The following is a 21,201-nucleotide window of genomic DNA, read 5'->3' as shown; positions in this document are numbered from 1 at the left end:
TAAAAATGAACAAAGCTCCAGGGCCCGATGAAATCAAGGCGGTTTGCAGAGTGTGGATGTAAATGCATTCCACAATGATGTGTGGAGTGTGTATATAGATACCTTTTATATGCTGTTCGAACAACACCATTAGACCTGTTTCGCGAATCCTATAATCATTCAAAAATTGCGGCCGATAGCCTGTTACTTCTAAATACGAGAAAAAGTTCCGAATGTGTAATGTTGGCACAAGTGTTTAATGTGAAAACTTTGGTCGGAACACCACAAATATTATCTGTGGATACAGCATTATTTTGGTGTCCGTGTATTGTTATTGGATGGCAGAGGAGAAGCACAAGGTTGTGGAAGGTGGTATTTTTTGACCGAGTTTGTGCTCAAGTGTCTTTCAGCTTCTAGGTACAAATAAAAATGGGTGTTATCAACATACAGACGAAGACTGAATTCGAGGATGTTGCAAAGTGAGTGTGAAACATTCCGCAGTAAAGATTGACAAAGTTTGTAGTCATTAATTTCAGTTATTCTCTCATAATGGATTAATTGTTTCCCTCGAAACGATGTTAAACCCAAGTCGTTACCATTAATTTCACTCCAGTAATGATACATTGGTTTTTGGTTCATTGTAGATTCAGGAATCTGTCAACGTATGATCGTACTCGTTAGCAATAATTTTCAGTACTTAAGACAACAGTAGTAAATACGTGTCCTCGGGCCTAAAGTAACCACGTATTTTATTTTCCTAACAAATAATCCAATTACCTAGAAAGTAGGAAAACAGTAGTACACAAATATTTGCAATATGCTGAATAGTAAATTAGTATGGTTTGCATACTTAGGCCAATTTAATAAACTAAATAGTAATATGAACATCAGATTTTGATTTGTCCATTACTAAATTACCTAATATATTATTGGGCCAATGTAATTGAGCAAAGGAGGTGTGGTGTTGTGGTCTTCACTCCAAAGACTGGTGTACCTCTCCATGATACTGTATCTGCTGCAAGCGTCTTCATCCCTGAGAAACTGCTGCAACCTACACCCTTCTGCATGTGCTTACTGTATTCATTTCTAGGTCTCCCTCAAAAATTTTCCCTCCACCCGACTACTAAATTGGTCATCCCTTGATGTTTCAGAATGTCCCCTTCCATCTGATCCATTCGTCTAGTCAGGTTAGACCATAAATTTCTTTTCTCCCCAATTCTATTCAGTTCCTCCTCGTTAGTTACGTGATCTACCCATACAGTTCTTAAGTAAATAGTGGTTGCATAGTCCATATCTGTTCAGGCAGGATAAGGTAAAAAAATCTAAAATTTATAGCCTTGGATGTTATTGAATTTAGCATGTGTTACATCTCAGGAGTAACTAAGAAACCTGTATATTTACATTTTGTCCAAAAAACAACCCCTGGCTTGAGATACAAGCTGCCAAAGATGCCTCGACCACCATTTCGCACATGCGATTTTCTGGGGAAAATTTTAAAACACTTTATCTTATCTCTGGAACAGTTTCAATATTTTGTAAGTTTTAAAAAAAATTGAAAGGTGACTATTTTATGATTACAATGATAGCTTACACATTGAGCATATGTGTCAAAGTGCAGTATTCTGATTTTTGTTTAATTTAAGAAAAAACTTTTTCTCCAAAAAATACTAATCCCCCCCCCTCCTTTTTTTCTGTTTATTAGTATCAGTACTAAATACCCTGCAAAGGAGCACCACTGTTAAGTTGAAGAGATTTTACAGATAATTGAGAATTTTGCCTTGCATTAAACCAGTTTCCATAACCACATCATGAGTTAATGAAACCATATTTTTATAACAGTGAATTTGATTTCTTCTGATAAATGAGAAAGAGGCACATGTTTTAAACATTAAATGATTCCAAAATAGGCTATATGTGAAAGATGTAAAATCTGGCAGGTTCCAAAGCATACAACTTCTGTGCATTTTGCTTTGAACTGAAATCAGCTATTCAGTGAACAAAGGTGTGTTCCACTGCATCAGTTTCTTCCTTTGATATTGAATGATGCCTTCCTGATGAACCAGAAGGAACTGGGGAAGTCACAATCTTCAAAACATTGTGAACGGGAAGTGGACACCGATTGTGTCATTGCTGTCGTAGAAATGGAAACCCATATCCAGGAGCCAGATTATGTGGTTGAATTAAGTTCACAAATGTTTCATTTAACTCATAACTGATGTCTTTAACCTCTGTGGTCTGCCAGTCACAGCCTCACACACATACCACAAGCATCCCTTTTCTCAGGTAGTCAATCTGAATATTCTCATGCTGTTTGAGATGTTGTCTGGACAAATGATATTTCTTCTTGAATCTTGTTTTTTAAAGTGCACTCAGCATAATCATAGCTTTGAGTGGAGCTATTGGTCTTCTGAATTCCTTTCATAGGGATAGTTTGGTTGGACCAGTTGTGCTTTTATGCTGGCAGAATTCTTCAATTTCCTCTTTGGACAAAAGAATAAGAGCTGTAGATGTGTATGATTCCATCGGTCTTGTAAAGTACTCGGCATTCTAAATTGCAGCAGCTGTGTTTGGGCTGGAAAGATTGTTTTGTAACATGATGCTTCAACGAGCCTCCTACACTATCAAAAGGCCCCTTCCAATGACTAGCAGCTTTGTATGTCCCCATAACAATATTTGAAGTGACTGGAAGGACCACTAGAAATTATGATGATCTTTTCTGCCTTTGGCTAGAGTTGTAGGATTTTGAGCATTGGCAGCAATGTGTGTGCTGAGTTGTGTCGTGTGTCATAACTTATAACTGCAACACTTATGGTTCTTTTCTAAAAATATATCACTCCTGCAAAAGAACTTGCTCATTACTCCAGTGGTACCCTTGTACTTTTTGTGGGAGGATCGGAGACCAGTTCTTGGCAAAATCACGAAACATAGTCCTTCAGCATGTACACATCCCTTCACTTCTGCAGTGTGTTGCATTTTCTTCATATGTTGGTGTGTTATTGCTTTCACTGTCCATTTCCTAAGTTCATCAATGGCACAGTTAATGACAACAATTTTCTTAGTTTATTTTCCTCCCATGTTGCATATGTAACTTTTGAAGAATCATCTTCTATGTCATTCAGACAAAGTGTTTGTAAAGAGAATCCTCCCTTTCCAAGACAGTCACCACATTCCTCAAACAAACAAGACTCTCGCTTTATATTAGAAACTACTACTGACTTCACTTGCTCAACAAAGGTGTCGTAAGTCACATGTTCACATAGGTTCTCCAAAGTTGCCACAGTAAGTTCAAAATTTGTACAGTGCACACATAAAGAGGCATCCCTAGGTTGTTGTGGAACCACTTGGGATATAATGCGTAAAATTTTGATCTTGAAGTGTCTAATGTTGTATATTCGTTCTTGTATATGACAAGTTTCTTATAATACTGCAAATCCTTGTCTTTCAGCTGTTACAGTGTCCTTTCTGTTGGCACTGTGCTGAGAACAGCTCCATTTCTCTCTCAGGTAAAGTGATTGTGCTGTTTGAATGTGTGCTGCTTCTACAGGATAACCATAGTAGGGATCTGGTCTTCCAAACACTCCGTTTACCGATCTCGCATTTGATTTCTCCATGTATTTTGGTGCTGATGGACTATGGTGCAAAATTGTTTTCTTTGATAATAACTCTGGGATGATAGTTAAAGCTTGCATCTTTGCACTGTAAGATGCACACAATTCAACAGCTAAATTGATGTGTGTGAAAATGAAAAATTTGTACCAAAATGGTGGAAGCTTGATTTTGTTCATTTTCTTCTGCATATGGAATTTCTACTTTGAAGAATGGTATCAGTTTTGCTTTGGTGTACTCCCTCACCCCTTCAGTAATTTCTCTGCACTTTCTTGATGGATGGAGCTTATGGTTTGAATTCACCCATCATGGTTTCTTAGCAGGGGTAACATTAACCTCTGTAGCTGACTTATTCAGGGAATGTAGTTCTTTCTCTCCCTATGCAAAATGTGCACCGTAGGGGACATCACTTTGTTCTTTTACTGCCATCATAGGTATTCTGTCAGAGTATTTAGAACTTAGAAAGTCATCACTGGAAACATCTTGACTTTGAAACAGCCTTGAAATGAGCACAACTATTCGCTACCTGAAGAAACTCTTTGTTATGAATGTGCAAGTAATCAGCACAATTCTCTCTTCTGTGGCCCTGTCAACGTTAATTTCAAGCACCCTACAATGTATCTATCAGCAGAATCCTCACAGACACAGAATTCCCTGGATGGTCTAAGGCTCTACAATAAAGAAATTAGCTATGAACAACTGCAATACAGAAACCAGCAATGAACAATTGTGACAAAGAAATTGACAGAACAACAACTCAATAAAGATCTTAAAAATAAACAGAGCAACAAAGAAATTAGTAATAAAATATAAGGTTAATTTTAATCTTCTTGGTAATAAACACCCACAGTAAAAAAAATGAAGCCTTGGAAGTTAAAACATTGTTTATTTAAAACCTATTCAACTTAGAAGTGAAGGTTGTCTTTTTCAGAGAATGTAGCACTGAATGTCGCAGATCAACAAAAAATAAAACTTATGACTAGCATTTTAGAAAAAGATGCTGCAATTGAAAAGAAACCATTAGAAGGCTACAGATTGACAGACATGTTCAAACTGAGGATATCATTGTAATAATAAAGTAAATGTCTTAAAAAAGAAGAAAAAAACTTTGAGACCATCTGTTATGGACAAAACAAATATACAGATTAAAATAAGCTAAATTCAATAAATTCGGGAACAGTGAAGATAACTGCCCTGCATGAATAGGATTATGCAGTGACTTGAGGTATGATGGAAGGGATGGTGCCAGAAGATTCCGGTGAAATCTTAGGCATTAAAGGTGGGTGAACAGTAATAGAAAAGGAAAATTATGTTGAGAATGACTGCAGTGTAAGACTACGTAATAACGTGGCCACTGTTCCACTTAACAAGAGAGACAACATTAAAAATGTACATAGTTCTGTAAGCTGCCTATAAATAATGCACAATATGTTCACGAAATGAGCACTAGGGGAAAAAATCATATTTAACCAAGCAAATAACAAACTGTAAATGAAATTTTACAATGGAATATTGCATATGAATCACCACCTTGTCTGGGACTCACAGATTGAGAACTTTTGTCTCAGTTTTCACAAGCTGTAGATTTAATCATGGTAGTAAGAATTGCATAATTGAATAGAAAATCAGGCAGAGAGATTCCACATTATCATAACTATTTTTAACACTCCTGGAACAAGTTTGTAGATCCCTGACATGAGAGAGAGGAGGAGGAATACAGGTTAATAGAATGTACTGAACCACTATTGTGGAGCTAGATAATTAGCATCATAAACTAAACTGTAACTCATACAACTCTGTTAAAAAGCACAGTGAACAACAGACTAAAAGATATATAAGAACGAAGAGAAAACAGAAGTTAGTGACTGCACCAAAGATACTCATTGAATATCATTTGCACAAAGCATTACACAGCACATAACACTGCACTTCACCACCTCGGGCATGTCGTCCAGACCAGGTAACAAAGGGTCATGCACAGACTGCTGATGGCACATGTGAGGTCACCTGGGATTTCCATTGTGGCTGATCAGTAACACATGATAGAGAATTTTTTGAGTCCTTGATGTGTTAGATGAGTGCAGAAAGCAGGTTTAAGCCTGTCAACAGTGACGGTGGTTGGCGTACGCCTCATATCGACTTTGAATATGTTCTCGTCCCTACTGATGACATGGTAAGGTCCATCATAGGGTGAGTGCAATGGGTTGCATACTGTGTCATGCCAAACGAAGACATGATGGCACTCCCGTAAAACATTGAAAACAAAAGTGTGGCGGGTCTTAGTTGCTGGGTTTGTGTATGCAGCATTTGTACAAAATCTGACTGGTCTGTGCAGTCATCTAGCATGTTGGCAAAGAATTCGTCAGGCAGTTGTATCAGCTGATCATATACAAGTTCTACAGTCGTGGCTTTCAGGTCTTCTGTCAGTGATGCAGGGAGGCCCAGGAGAACGATGGGCAACGTCTCTCTCAGCTGCTGTGTGTCGTGACATCGAAGCGACACTTTCAGTTGGCGTTGCATGCATTCAACTACACCGTTCACTGCTGGGTGGTCAGCTGTAGTTCTAATCCACATTTTACCTAGTAGCACAGTGAGCGCATTTAACAGATACAACTTAAATTGTCTTCTCTCGTCTGTTGTAACTTGTAGAGGCACACCGAAACAGGCGATCCATCCTCAGAAGAATGCAGTCACGAAAGTTTCAGTGGTAATGTTGGCGATAGGTGACACCTTGGCCCAGCATGTAAAATGATAGATGGCTGTAGGGCAGTAAATGTATCCTCCTGATGGTGGGAGATGTCCTATGAGATTTAGGCGGACAATTTCAGATCGATGATTCAAAGGAAGAAACATGCCAACAAGTGACCTAATGTGCCAGGCTGACTTTATTTCATTGACAGGCCACACATTGTTCCACATATTGCTTGCAATCTTTGTCCACTTGTGGCCAGACAAAAGCTTGCTTCTCCATGTTGGTAGTGGCTCATACTCCATGGTGTGACATGTTATGTAAAGAGGCAATTGCCTGTTGGTGAAAGTCAATTGTCACAGATATATCAGTAATGAAGTTCTATTTGAAAGAAGCTGCATAAATATTCAGACAGATTTTAGTAAGATTTCAAAGTGGTGCAGAGATTGGCAACTTGCTTTAAATGCACTTCACAAAACAAAAAACCGTGGTGTCCTATGACCATAATATCATTGAGTCACTGTTGAATCGATCACCTCGTACAAATACCTGGGTGTAACACTTTGTAGGGCTGTGAAATGGAATGATCACGTAGGTTCAGTTGTGGGTAAAGCAGGTGGTAAGACTTCGGTTTATAGGTAGAATGATGGGGAAGTGCAACAAATCTACAAAGGAGATTGCTTACAAATCACTTGTGCAACTGGTTCTAGAATATTGTTAGTGTTTGGGACCCATACCAAATAGGACGAAAGGGAATATTAAACTTATTACAAATGGTCACAGATTTGTTTAATTCATGCGAAAGTGTCACAGAGACACTGAAGGAACTGAACTGGAAGGCACTTGAACATAAACTATCCCGACAAAGTCTGTTAACAAAGTTCCAATAAATGGCTTTAATGATTATGAATGTATGAATGTATTACAATCCCTACATATTGCTGACATAGGGATCATGAGGATAAGATTAGAATAATTACTGCACACACACAAAGGCATTCATTGAATCAATCATTCTTCCAGCACTCCACATGTGAATGGAACAAAAAGAAACCCTAATAACTGGTATAAAGGGATGTGCCCCTCTGCCATGTGCTTCATGGTGGTTTGCAGAGCATAGATGTAGAAATGGCTGTGGTTTATTAGCAGTGATGTCACAATATAGCAGCGCAGTTGTCAGTGGCAGTGTAATATGGCGGTTGTAGGCCTGAGGGTAGCACTAACAAATCTCATAATTCAGTATCTGATTGATGCGGTGTGTTGAGAGCGTCAAAATCAACTGCATCAGTGATTGCTTCAATCCAAGAGAGAGCATCAGCTGACTTGTTTAGTTCTCCATCAATATGAACAATATTGGTATTGAATTGTCCGATATAGTCTGGATGTTGCAGCTGAGAAAGTGACGTTTTCTTAGGATGCCGACAGAAAGTATTTGTTAGTGGCATGTGATCTATGATGAGAGTGAACTGCTGGCACTCCAACATGTGACAACATTTCTTCAGAGCAGCATCAATTCACGATCATAAGTGGACCAGTTCTGTTGTGATGGCAATAACATTTTACAGAAAAAGGCAGAGGGCTGCCAATGGTCATTTATTTGCTGTTGCGGTGCAGCATCAATTGCAGTGGCAGACACGTCAGCCATCAAGGCAAGAGGCATCTGCAGAACTGGGTGCACTAACAGTGTAGCTTCTGCAGTGACAGTCTACAGCTTGGTAAATGCCAACTCGGCCTCACTACTTCACTGGAGTTTGTCCTTTGGCTTCAGTGAACTGTGCAAGAATGTATTCAGTGGTGAAGCTAGGAGAGCATGATTCCAAACAAACACCAGGAAATCATCATAATTCTTTGACTGCCGTAGGCTGTGGAAAATTAAGTATCACGTCTTCTTTCTCTTGTGGTCATTGTATGCCGTGCATATTGATAGTAAAGCCGTACTGTACTTCAGGTGCTCCAAAGACACTTTGCTGGGTTAATGAGCAGGCCATGTGCACATAGGTGAATGAAGATTTGTCGTAAGTGACTGGTGTTCTGCCTCTGAGTTTGACATGACCAGGACATTGTCAATATATACATAACAAAAGTCCAATTCACATTTAACTTTATCCATGAACTGTTGAAATGTTTGGGGAACATTGAAAAGTCCAAAAGGCATTTAGTTATATTCAGATAATCTGAATGGTGTACAGACAGTCTCAGCAACGTCATCTGGTGCCACAGGTATCTGGTAGAATTAACGAACTGTCCAATGTTGAAAATATGTGCTTGCCATGGACATTGAACGTAAAAATCTTCAATATGCAGAACTGGATATCGATTTGGAATGGTTCTGGCATTGAGCTATCTATAATCACAACATGGACGCTATCCATTATTCTTTTTTGCGATAACATGTGTAGTGGAGTTGACCAACTACTGCTTGATGGATGGCAGATTTCTTGTGCAAGCATTGATAAGAATTCCTGCTTAAGTATCTTCAGTTTCTGGGGTGTCAAGCAGCACAGTCAAACATGAATTGATGGTCTAGGAGTAGTCAAAGTACAGTGCACACTAGCACGCAGGCTAGTGTGCTAGTGTCGGATTCTGTCATGTGATTTGTGCGAACTGTCTGTGGAGCTCTGTGAATGGAGAATCACCAGTAATTATCCCGTGCTGCTGTCTCTCCCACAAAACTCACTCTACATTGGCTTGATAGGTTGGTAATAGTGTTCAGAAAGCATAGGTAATGGAGGTCAGGCAGAAGTCCACTGAACGATAAAAATTCTGCCAGGAGTATCGGGTGTGTCGCATCTGCTGCGATGAACTGCCATTCAAATTTGTGCTGTAGGCCAAGTTCAACAGTCATGTGACATGACCATACGTCACAGTTGTAGAACTGTTGGTGGTAAAAAGGTGCAGTTATCACCGTTGGCACTGGGCAGGTGGATAGACTGACATGTCAACACCCATGTCTACTCACTCATGTCTACCAAAAACTTTAGCTTTGTGCCATGTTCTGTTACGTACTGTCGACGGCTGCTGTCTGGAGAGCCAATGACAGTCATCACTGACTTCCTGCTAATTGTTTGTACAGCAGGCTACACTCCTATGCCTCAGAATCGTACAATTGGTGGTACTAACAGACTTACTGACAAAGGTGAGTGGCTGCATTTTCCCATTGAGTGGTGATGACGAGATCAGCAACTGGCAGTCTGGTTCCGTAATGCAGCAACTTGTGCAGTGAGCTTAGCAACCTGTGCTTGTAGCACGGCAAGGGTGTTATCTGCCTGAGGCTGTGGGCAAGCAGTTGAGACACATATGGACAGGTACATTTCCACTGTGTGATCTGCAGTTCGCACGAGTGCATCTAGATCACTACCGCACACAGTCAGTATCTTCTGCGCGTTGGCTGTCAGGTGCAACACCAAATATTCCACAGATTGTTGTCACTGACTGTGTTGCTCGCTAATGTATTCAGTTGGCATAGTAGCTGCAATGGGGTGCGATCATGTTGCTTTTCAGTGTCAGAGTAGTTTCTCCAATTTCTTTGCCATGAACTGCAACAGCCGGGTAATCAGGGTGTTCTTGATTGTTGAATAATGATCAGTGCTAGGTGGCGACACCACAATGTCTTGTGCTTCCTTCTGTGGCCTCGCCTTCATTAGTGCAGCAACTATATGCGTTAGCACAAACTGACTTTCTAGTTGCACAAACCACAAGATGGGATTCTGTTGCTTTCTGTCAAGCACTTAATTACTGTGTCAGTAGACACATCTATAGTTGGCGGTGGGTCTGACATCGTGGAGTTACAGTGAACTCGGACGTGAAAGATGTGCTACACAGTTCATATGAATGTTTGTACTTAGCATGACATGAAGTATCAGTGACCATCAAATTTCATGTCAGTAACCATTAGATATCACTTTGGGGTCACCAATTGTTGTGGAGCTAGACAATTAGCTTTATTGCAGCATAAAAAACTAGACTATAACTCATACAACTTGTTACAAAAAGCACATTCAATAACAGAATAAAACACATACAAAAACAAAGAGAAAACCTAAGTCAGCGACTGCGCCAAAGATTATTACTAAAAATAGTAATCAAATGCAGGTAGCATTACATAGCATGTAACAATGCACTTCACCACCTTTATTTTGCTGGTGACGTACCGCTGGCCTCTAGTGCAAATAAACTTCTGTTGGGAGTAGAAGAACTAATTGTGCAAGTCTGACCTAGGTCTGGTAGTCAGTTACACGAAGACTAAAATAATGAGTAGTCAGTGTACAAAAAAATAGTAGTACAAATTAACAGTGAAGTCAGAGAACCAGTTTACTAGATTTTGTATTTAGGGCAATTGAAGATAAAAGAATGGTTTGCAAAAGAAATAAACAGAAGGGTAAGACCCAAAATGCTTTTGGTAAATTGTAAACAATGGAAAGTCTAGGATGAACTAATTACAGTATTATGAAAAGGATAGATTGCTACTCCTCATATAGAGGAAGTGTTGCCTCGCAGACAGGCAGAATCGAAAGGCAGTTATACATTTAAGCCTTTGGCCAAAAAGCTTTAGTCAGAAACAGAGCACACAAGCACAATTCTCACATATGTGATCACTGTCTCCAGCAGCTGTGGCTGTATTGCAGGCAGCAACTGCATCTTGACAGGAGCAGAACCTGGTGTGGTGGCAGGGAGGAGGCATGAGAGGAGAAGGGGAAAAGATGGCTGGTTAAGAGTGGGGGGGGGGGGGATATAGTGCTGCTTTTGGGAGTGTGCAGGCATGTGGTGAGGTCAGAGTAGGGCTGTTAGTTACAGTGTGGAGGTTTGGGGGAGTGGAAAAGGAGAAAGAGGGAAAAAAAGACTGGCCTGTGTATCTTGCTGGCAGCATAGGTGTCTGTGATCTGGAAATGGACCAGAAATGGGGATAAGTATGTGGAGGATAGGGCCTAGTGAAGGATGAGGCGAGGGAGAGATCCTCCTGTGCAGTTCAGAAAAGTTGGTGTCGGCAGGAAGGGTCTAGATGGAGCAGGCTGTGAAGCAGTCTTTGAAGAGAAGTGTGTCATGTTGGGTAGCACATTCAGCTACTGAGTGACCCAGCTGTCTCATGGAATAGTTTGGCAGTGCCCATTCATGCCTACGGATAGCTAGTTAGTTGTCATGTCCGTGTAGAAAGCAGCTCAATGGTTGTAGTGTGTTTTGTAGATCACGACTGCTTTCACAGGTAGCCATGCCTTTGATGGGATAGGAGATGCCTGTGACCGGACTGCAGTAAGTGGTAGTGGGAGGATGCATGAGACAGGTCTAGCACTTAGGTGTACACACCCCAGGACATCAGGGAAAAACCAGGGAATTTTTCCGTCTGGTAGAAAACCAGGAAAAATAAAGGAATTTTTTAGAATTATGGTAGTTTTGAATTAAATTTTTGTAGTATTGAACTGATGAGAACTGATACTCTAACAAAGAATTTTACTTTAGTCCACTACTGCAGAATAATACTGCAGCAATAAAATGTAAAACAGAAAAACACCAATATAAAACTTAATTTGCAAAGAAAATGCGCCATTTACAGCAACAAACCACAGTGCACACACAAGTGTGCATCAGCAGCAAAATGCATCAAAAGCTTTGGGATGAAGACTATGCAATACTTCGTAACAACAAACTGCTTTTGATAAGTGTTGTGTCACAACTGTTTAAATCGTAACAGGTAGCAGGAAAATATTATGAATAGTGATTCAGAGAAGCTTTACTCTCAACGTAAATCTCCTTTTGCACAAGATGAATTATGCTACATGTGAGTATGTGCTGTGAATGTATTAAAGCACAGAACATTTGATTCGTATTCAAAATGTAGCACTTTGAGAACCAGCCACTTAAAGATTTTCGGTTCCCAAGACCAGACATTTATGTCATCACTTAAAATTTTACTGGCACATTTGTGTTTTATGGATTTTTAAAGGGTAATGCATGCAAAAAAAAGATCAATATTATATGTGAAAGCTTGACTTTTCTTGTAGCTATACTGTATTTATATTAATTTAAACCTTGAAGTTTTCCTATTTGTATGTTTATGCTATTTAACAGTGATGTTGCTATCTGACGTGATGTGTCCTATGCTCTGAATATCTGCTATCATTTGCTGGCAAGGCAAGGTGATGTGACCTATGATTGGCTGACAAAAGCGCATTGAAATTTAAATTTCAATGCTTCGGAAACTAGCATGCTGTGTTCAGTGGAATTCATATTTATACTTTCGTAATACGAAAATATGCAGCATACATTTTGCTGTGCATCGAAGATCTTTCCAAAATATGTTATTTTTTCTGCTGAGTTTCAGTTCCTAAAGTGCAGGAAAGTTCTGTACCAGTGTGTAAAACCTTTACCATTCAGAGGTAGATAAGTTTTACAGTTCAGAGGAAAAATATACCGTCATGTAACACAGGTAATCTTTATTTTCACCTGGGAAAATGTGTGTTTTCGCCAGGGCAAAAGGGTATTTTTAACCAGGAAATCTGGGAGCTTTTTTCCTTGTTCGCGTATACACCCTGTATGAACAATGAGGCAAATGGTTGGGAGCAGGGGTGGAATATGGATGGACAAGGATAGTGCATAGGTTGAATTGGTGACAGAATACCACTGTGGGAGTAGTGAGGATGATAGTGGATAGGATATTCTTCAGTTCTGATGAGAGATGTCAAAATCCTGGCAGATAATGTGATTCAGTTGCTCCAGTCATGGTTGGTACTGAGTCACAAGGGGAGCTCTCCTTTGTAGACAGATGGTGGGTATATGGGTGGTGATAAGTGGCTGGAGAGACTAGGCTCGGGAGATTTGTTGCTGTGTAAGGTTCAGAAGGTAATTTTGATCTGTGAATGCCTCAGTGAGCCTCTTGGCATATTACCACCCGGCCACCCCACTGGAGCCAGTTACTATGCCGTTACTGAGAGAATCTCTGCTTTTATGAGCCAGTACCTTCAGCCTGTTACCTGTACCTATCATCCTATATAAAAGACACCAACCATTTCCTCCACCGACAACCACAGTTCCTTTACCACCTGTCGCCTGGCTTGTCACCTTTGATGCCATCTCCCTCAATGCCAAGATTCCCAAAGCCCATGGCATTGACACTACTGAACACTTATCTTTCCCAAAACCCAACTGGCTCCAGACCTGTAACCTCTTTCCTGGTCACTATGATCAACTTTATCCTCACTCACAATAACTTCTCCTGTGAAAGCATCACTGACAATAAAATCTGTGGTACAGCAATTGGTGCCTAATGGCACCACCCTATGCCAACATATTCATAGGCCATCAAGAGGAATCTTTCCTAACTGCCCAGAATCCTAAGCCCCTCACCTGGTTCAGTTTCATTGACGATATTTTCATGGTCTGTCCCAAAGGTGCGGACACCCTATCCACTTTCCTCCAAACCACCACCACCTTTCCCCATTTGCTTCATTTGGTCTTTTTCAATCCTTGATTTTAGCAGTCTTTCAAAGGTGCCTGTCTGCGACTCAATGACTTTTTTTGGGAAATCAGTGTTTTGAAAACAGGGCTTCTGGCGTGTCAGAAATTAAATGCAAAAAGAGGATTCCAAGAACAGACTAAAGTTGAAGAATAATTATGACTAATGAACATGGACTGGAGGTAGGTGGTTTGTGGAGCCAAGCATATCATTGGTAGCTGGACTGAAGAAGTTCTTTGCTAGACTTCAAAAGATTAGAAAATATTGAGGCAACAACCTGCTGTCAAATAGGTGTATAACATTAGAAAACAAACAGTAGCAATATACTGCAGAAGACTGCACAGCATAGAGAGAAGGCCTTCGTCCGTTATTGAATGTCAAATGGCTGATTGTGATTACAGATGAAATTCATCTGAAATAAGAAATGACAGCTGCAGCAGAAAGATTATTTATAGACACCCTGCTTTCCAATATATTTGTGTGTTATGATGATAAGTATTTGTTTTCTTCACAATAACCAAGTTAATGATAAAAGAGCAAAACAAGTAATGTGAAACGCCCACCATTAAGTAGAGACCAGGAATTGTTTGCAAGCAGATGTAGTTTCACAAAATTAATTGTAGCTGAAATAAAACTAAATACATAGCAGTTAATGCACAATAAGCCCGTAGGTTTCTATAGCTAGTGTCAATTTGAATAAAGTAACACTTACATGTAGTTTGAACCTACCGGTAACAAATCTAGTAGCTTGTCATTGAATTGCTTCAGTGTCTTCCTTCAATCCAATGAGGTACGGAAACCAAACACTCAAGCAGTTCTCAAGAATAGATCTCATCAGCGTCGTATGTGCAGTCTTGTTCACAGGTGAATCGCTCTTTCAAAAATTCTCCCAATCCATAGCCTCTGAGCAAGCGCACAGGCAACTTGAAAACTGAAAGATTGGCTACTGTCCAGGTGGTGTAAGGCTATTGCTGATTTGTGTATTCAGTGACCACAGGATATGAGGAGGCTCACGAAGTATTTTGTAGCCACACTCTATGCTGCAAGCCTTTATGAGCATGTGACTGCATCTGTGTTGACAAAACTTAGAGACATATTCTATTATCATTCCAATTTAGGAGGGTGAACATCATGTGAAAGTGGGACAACACAGCTGTTGGTTGGTTGGTTGGTTGGTTGGTTGGTGTGTGGCTGATGTACAAATTTTCAAGAATCTTGTATGCTTAAAATATAAGAAGATACTAAGATAAATGCCATGGCACAAGCTATTGGCAGCCTTATTGCCAGTGAATCGAGTTGACCCAGCTTGTGTCCTTGCCAGCCAGCACATCACAAGCTAAGCTAATCAAAAAACACACTAATAATCATAACAACATTACTGATAGGTAAATGCAGCTGCAGGCAACAGCTAGTGTATATATTATGTAGCAGCTGCTGCTATCAGTATATGTTCTAACAATGAAAACAATCAATCTTTGACAGTATAATATAAATGGATAGATAAAAAAAAATCTGCTTCACCAAGCAGCGTCAGAACACACACTGAATGTTATAATTAGGCAAGCTTTTTGAGCCAGTGGCTCCTTCTGGCTGAAGAATCCAATTACATATATCTGTGTATATTGGCAGACAGTGTTAACAAAAATTCCACTTTTCATTTAGCTATTGATATTTCCTATACATATAAACTGTTTTAAATTCTGATGTTTTGTGTGCACTAAAGTTAAATTACAAGGCAAGGCACTTGTGATTGTGTAATAATACAATAATTCATTTCAGATCTAATAACCTGGTTGTGGTTCACTTTTATGCCGATTGGGCCACACAGTGTGAAACAATGAATGAGGTGCTTGAAGAGCTAGCAAAGCAGCCAGAGTTAAATGTAAGTTACTATAAGATAGCCTTACTTTTAAGATGGGCACTAACCTCTGTCAGTAATGTGAGTGACCTTGGAAAAAATCCTCGGTATTAATATACTGCACTCACTGTGATTGGTTTTCATGGCTACAATGTTTCATTAAAAACACAGTAAAATTAATGCTTCTCTGTCAATTATATGTTAAATGCTTCATTCAGCTTGGCAAAACATTGATGTCTTTCTCATCATGTTTTCATATTTACAGAAACAGAATTTTCATTGTATGTGTATCTGGAATCCACTTATAAATACACTAGATCTTGGTGTTAGCTGTTGAATACTTTTTATATTTTAAATACTCAAGACTTTCAGGCGAGCAATGTTTTTTTTGAAAAAGTTGTTTCCCGTAAAATGTGTGATATTATCTTTGTGACAGTATATGTTATCTCCCATACCTGTTATAGAAAATTAGTGAATGAAGTAAATTTTTTATTTATTTTTATTTTGTTCAACATTTTCAGTGTATTGTTTAATGATTGTGACTTCCCAGGGAGTAAAATTTGCTAAATGCCCTGCTGAAGATGTTCCAGAAGTTTCAATGAAATATGATGTATCATCTGTACCAACATGCCTGCTGCTAAATGGAGACATTTTACTTGATCGAGTTGATGGAGCCAAAGCTGCAGAATTGACAAAGAAAGTGAACCAATTGGTTTGTACCATTACACTTAACTGCTTGTTGAGGTGCTACTGGAATCTGATTATTATGCTTTGGCACCAAATAATATCATAGATAACATTTGTTTGTGATTATTTTGTCTGAAAATTGCAAAATATGATACAAACTACATATTAAAATTTATTTTAATTATCTATGGCATGTTCAAGTGACCCACGTGAAAATATCGCAATGTGTCAGTTTTAAAAGATTGTTGTGATTAAATTGTGTGAAAGTATGTCAATACTGCTAATCAGTGTCAAATTAAATTAGCTACAGAAATGTCGTTACGGCAGAGTACATCCAAAAAGTCTTGGCAATTTATCAGTAATTCAATGTAAACAATATTTTCCTTTTGAAAATCTGGGACCGACCTCTTGGGGTACAGGGTGTGAAGTAACAGAAAGTTTGGGATTTATGTAAAAGCAATGTTCAGTAATAAAAAAAAAACTCAACCAACATTTTTGTTGATAAAAGTACAATTTTGTCAGATTAAAAAATTAAGGAAAATGCTGATTTTTTTTCCAGGTTTCGAGTCAGCCATTGTTGCCACCAAAAGTTGAAGAACAAAGCTCTAAAGAAGACCTCAATACAAAGTTGAGGAAGCTGATAACAGCTGCACCAGTAATGCTTTTCATGAAAGGAACACCAGAAGAACCAAGATGTGGCTTTAGTAAAACGATAGTAGGCATTTTGGACAAACATAATGCCAAATACAAGTCTTTTAATATACTTGCAGATGAGGAAGTAAGGCAGGGTCTAAAAACATTTTCAAATTGGCCCACCTATCCACAGGTATACCATTAGTAGATATGTATATTTTCAGAACCATGTAAGAAGTATTGTATATTAAGTAGTAGTCCCTCAAGTATGAAGTGGTATCCAAAAGTTTCTGAAATGAATTAAACTTATTAAGTCATATAAAGATCTTATTTGGTACCATCACACTCATAGTGGTTCCTATGGGAATAATACACCAATCATAATATTTTGCCACCTTTGGAATTCACCCCGCAGGCCCGTCTTTGTAACAATCTTCAGTACCATCGGTGATTCTGCTTGAGCCAGCAACGCTATATCAAATCTCTGCCCCTTCAACTGGATTTCCATTTTGGGGAAGAGTAGAATTCACATGTAGCTAAGTATAGTGAGTGCAATGGGTAGAGAAAAGTATCATGTTTGCAGAAAGAATTTTCATTCTGCAGTACAGTGTGCCACTGCTTTGAAACTTCCTGGCAGATTAAAACTGTGTGTTGGACCATGACTTGAACCTGTGACCTTAGCCTTTGTGGGCAAGTGCTCTGCTGACTAAATAGATAAGCATGATTTGTGACCCATCTTCACTTCCACCAGTAACTCATCTCCTACCTTCCAAATACTTGCTGGTAAAAAGTGAAGGTCCCAGTTTTGATTCCTGGCCTGGTGTGCAGTTTCCAACTGTCATCCTGCTTTTTAGTAAGAAATTCCTGAATAACTTAGACCATTTGCAGTTGTGCATTGTGTTGGTGGAGTACCCAGTCATTCCTACAACACTTCCGTGAACTTTCACCTCGAGCCCTCCTTCAAACACTTCAGAACATCGTTATAGAACTTTTTGTTCTTGACTGGCAAGAAGGGGCAAACTTTTTATTAACAGTCCTGTTCACATCTTCTGTCTGAAAAATTCCTAGACTGATTTTGTTCCATTTATATAAGTGATGTAGCACAATAACTATGGTGGCAGATTGAACTAACAACTATAAACACCACATGGGCATTTTACTGGCCAGTTATGAGCAGACAGTGTTAAGTAATGCGTGGCTGTAATGTTGTTTTGTCACAAATTGCAATGGAGCTATAAACTGGGATAAAATTCCGTGTTTTAATTGGCAAAATGGCTAAGGAGACATGTGAACCATTGAAAAGGTTACAGCGATAATTGTTGAAGTCTTGGAAGAATATGTGAATGGTTCAAATATTTTAATGAAGGACAGATGATTTCACAGATAATGAGAGGTCAGGATGCCCACCTCAATTTAATTCAACAGAAACATTGAAAATTCATGACCTTTTGAAAACTGAACATCATATCTCGTGCAGAGCTATCACTTAAGAATGTATCGACTTTAATCAATTTTGCAAGACATTCTCTAGAATGTTTTGAAACAGAAAAATGTGCAGAGTTTGTTCTGCATACGTGAGACAATGATTCATGGACTCCTGCTGTGAAATGAAAAAAGGAGGCAGTTCTCTTTTGCAAAAGTCATCAGGGGTGATGATACTGAGGTTATCAGTCTACTACAAGATGACACAGTGCTGAATGGGTTTCTGATTGTTTGCCAAGACTGAAGAAGGTGCAGAAGGTAAAATCAAAAGTGAATGTAATGCTCATGGCCTTTTTTGAGGCTCAAAGCATTATCCAGAGGTCCACTGGCACCACTGTAAATTCCCAGTTAGATTTAGACGTCACTGACTAATTGCGGAAGAGGATTGAGATTGCTCTCCAGAACAATGAAGGGGAGGTATCTCTTCTTCTTGCACAACAATGTGCCTGTTCACAAGGCTGCAGTTGTAGTGCAGTCTCTAGTGAAAGTAGTAGTGCCAGTTCTTAACTATTCTTCATATATGGTGCCAAGTGACCTTTTTTTATTTACAATAATAAAAATTCACATAACTCAACAATTTGACAAAATAATTAATGTTCTAGTCATTGTGATGCACGAATTGAACAACATCCCAAAGGAAGGAATTTTATAACAGTGTCGCATGGCTTATGAACGTACTAGGACTTAATGTTACTCTTGACTTACCAAGAATAGGATAACACTCAATTGCAATAATTGCTACTTAGTTTCATCAATTCTGACAACCTTTGAAAGTAAGTTTGGACTCACCTTGGGGAATTCATCCTCATGTGCCATAACTTACTCCCACAGTGTTTTAGAAGTCTTTAATGGTCTGTCTACAGTCTTGCAGAATCATATTTATCACTTACTGAACATTTTCTAGAATCATATCCCTCACTTACTGAACATTTTCTGGTGTGATGCCAGTTGACAGCCGGCTGGAACGGTTTCATCAGTCAATATTTGCCAGTTTTCAAAATGCTTGTACCAGTTGTACTGTATGTTTGTATGGTGCCTGATGAATTTCTCCAAAAGATTGTTTCAACATTTGGTGCACTTCCACGGTGATAATGGAGTTCAAACCAAAACTATATAAACTTACTGCATCTCAAGCTGTTCTTTGCAGAATCACCAATTAATGGAAACATGGCAATGAAAATGTACTCATAAACAACTAACCAAACCACTCATCTAGTAGCTACTTGCCACACTTAGTCAAGAAAAAAGTATGACAAGATACTTAGTAGGATTTTCATGTATTCACAACCATTTGTGAGCAAAATTCAAATTCTTGGAACTTTTGGACATCAACCTGTTTTGTGTGTAACTCCAGTGTGCTGTTGTGTGTAAGAACATTGAGTACTAAGCAAAAAAATGGACACCTTTTAGTCAACACAACTGGTGTAAAACTTCCTGGCAGATTAAAACTGTGTGCCGGACCGAGACTCGAACTCGGGACCTTTGACTTTCGTGGACAAGTGCTCTACCACCTGAACTACCCAAGCACGACTCACGCCCCGTCCTCACAGCTTTACTTCTGCCAGTACCTCATCTCCAGTTGGTCGAGCACTTGCCCATGAAAGGCAAAGGTCCCGAGTTCGAGTCTCGGTCTAGCACACAGTTTTAATCTGCCAGGAAGTTTCATATCAGCGCACACTCCGCTGCAGAGTGAAAATCTCATTCTGACAACTGGTGTAATTGTACACTGTTGCGCGCGCGCGACCACACACACACACACACACACACACACACACACACACACACACACACACACACACACACACACACACTACTACAGTGTCCCAATTCTGCAGTCCGACTCTGTTGGCCTGCAGTGCAAAGCTGCATTCACACTGGATGTGCCATGTACAGACGTATGGTGCAAAGCTGCACAGAATGGCACAGGCCAGGACAGAACTGCAGAATGGAGCAGCATTTGTAGGTGTGTTGCAATGTTCAAGTATCCCAATAAAAATTGAAAGCAAGAAACAGAAAAATAGAGCATGCACGAATGGGCCATTTCGTTTGATGTATTTACAATGTGCTATGTATCGACACTGTGTGAAGTTCTTTGTTGTTGCACAGAATGTGTGTGTGTGTGTGTGTGTGTGTGTGTGTGTGTGTGTGTGTGTGTGTGTGTGTGTGTCAGCTGCTCAATCCCTCAGTTAGGAGTTTTTACTTATACTCCTTCCATTACCTGTATTACACCAGGTCTTCCAAGTGTAATATTAAGGATTTACAGCAAATAACTTTTAATGAAATATTCTAGTTGTTAGTACTGCCAAAATAACAATGGGGTTGCAAGGATCCTAAGATATTTTATTTAAGAAAGCATTTTCCCATTTCAATTTCTGACTTTTATGTAAAATATTATAACAGTATGTACTAGTAATGATTGCACTAATATACACACAAAGCTTTCATTACTGCCAGTACACTTGCCAGGACAAATGGTACTTAATGTAATGTTGTATCCCTCTATCACCAGAGGTTTCATTCAGAGTAAAGATGTAACATTCAGTTCTTATGTTGTATTACAGGTAAATTATGTCTCTCCTTTAATTATTCTTGTGACCTCTCCAAAACTTTCATCTGTTGTTGGGACTTCCAAAAAGTACCAAAATCTTCTGCTGACGTGGTAGCACTCCATTTGTGTTGTCTTTGTCAGGAGTCAATGAATTAAGATGTATTTCCTGAAAGACCAAAATATGTAACAGTACCACTCATTTATGAAAATGGAAGGAAGAATGATACATCTAATTGTAGACTAATCTCCATCTTTCCCATGATTTCAGCAAG

The 21,201-nt window shown here is 39.2% G+C and overlaps 1 protein-coding gene across 2 annotated transcripts in view; it reads left to right on the top strand.

The window, feature by feature from the left end:
- Positions 1–233: 233 nt before the first annotated feature.
- LOC126354076 (glutaredoxin-3) overlaps positions 234–21,201 on the top strand; it is a 34,355-nt gene continuing 13,387 nt past the window's right edge. Inside the window, exons 1-4 of one of the 2 annotated variants that reach the window (XM_050003452.1) lie at positions 234–458; positions 15,501–15,603; positions 16,130–16,291; positions 16,826–17,092. In XM_050003452.1, coding sequence (XP_049859409.1) covers positions 409–458; positions 15,501–15,603; positions 16,130–16,291; positions 16,826–17,092 — 582 coding nt within the window. In that variant the 5' untranslated portion in view covers positions 234–408. Of the gene's footprint in view, positions 459–15,500; positions 15,604–16,100; positions 16,292–16,825; positions 17,093–21,201 lie in introns of those variants that run through there. The other variant, XM_050003453.1, reaches the window with a different exon arrangement.

This window comes from Schistocerca gregaria, chromosome 3 (genome assembly GCF_023897955.1).
Source record: "Schistocerca gregaria isolate iqSchGreg1 chromosome 3, iqSchGreg1.2, whole genome shotgun sequence".
Taxonomy (NCBI): Eukaryota; Metazoa; Arthropoda; class Insecta; order Orthoptera; family Acrididae; genus Schistocerca; species Schistocerca gregaria.
This window is presented reverse-complemented; position numbering and strand designations above follow the sequence as displayed.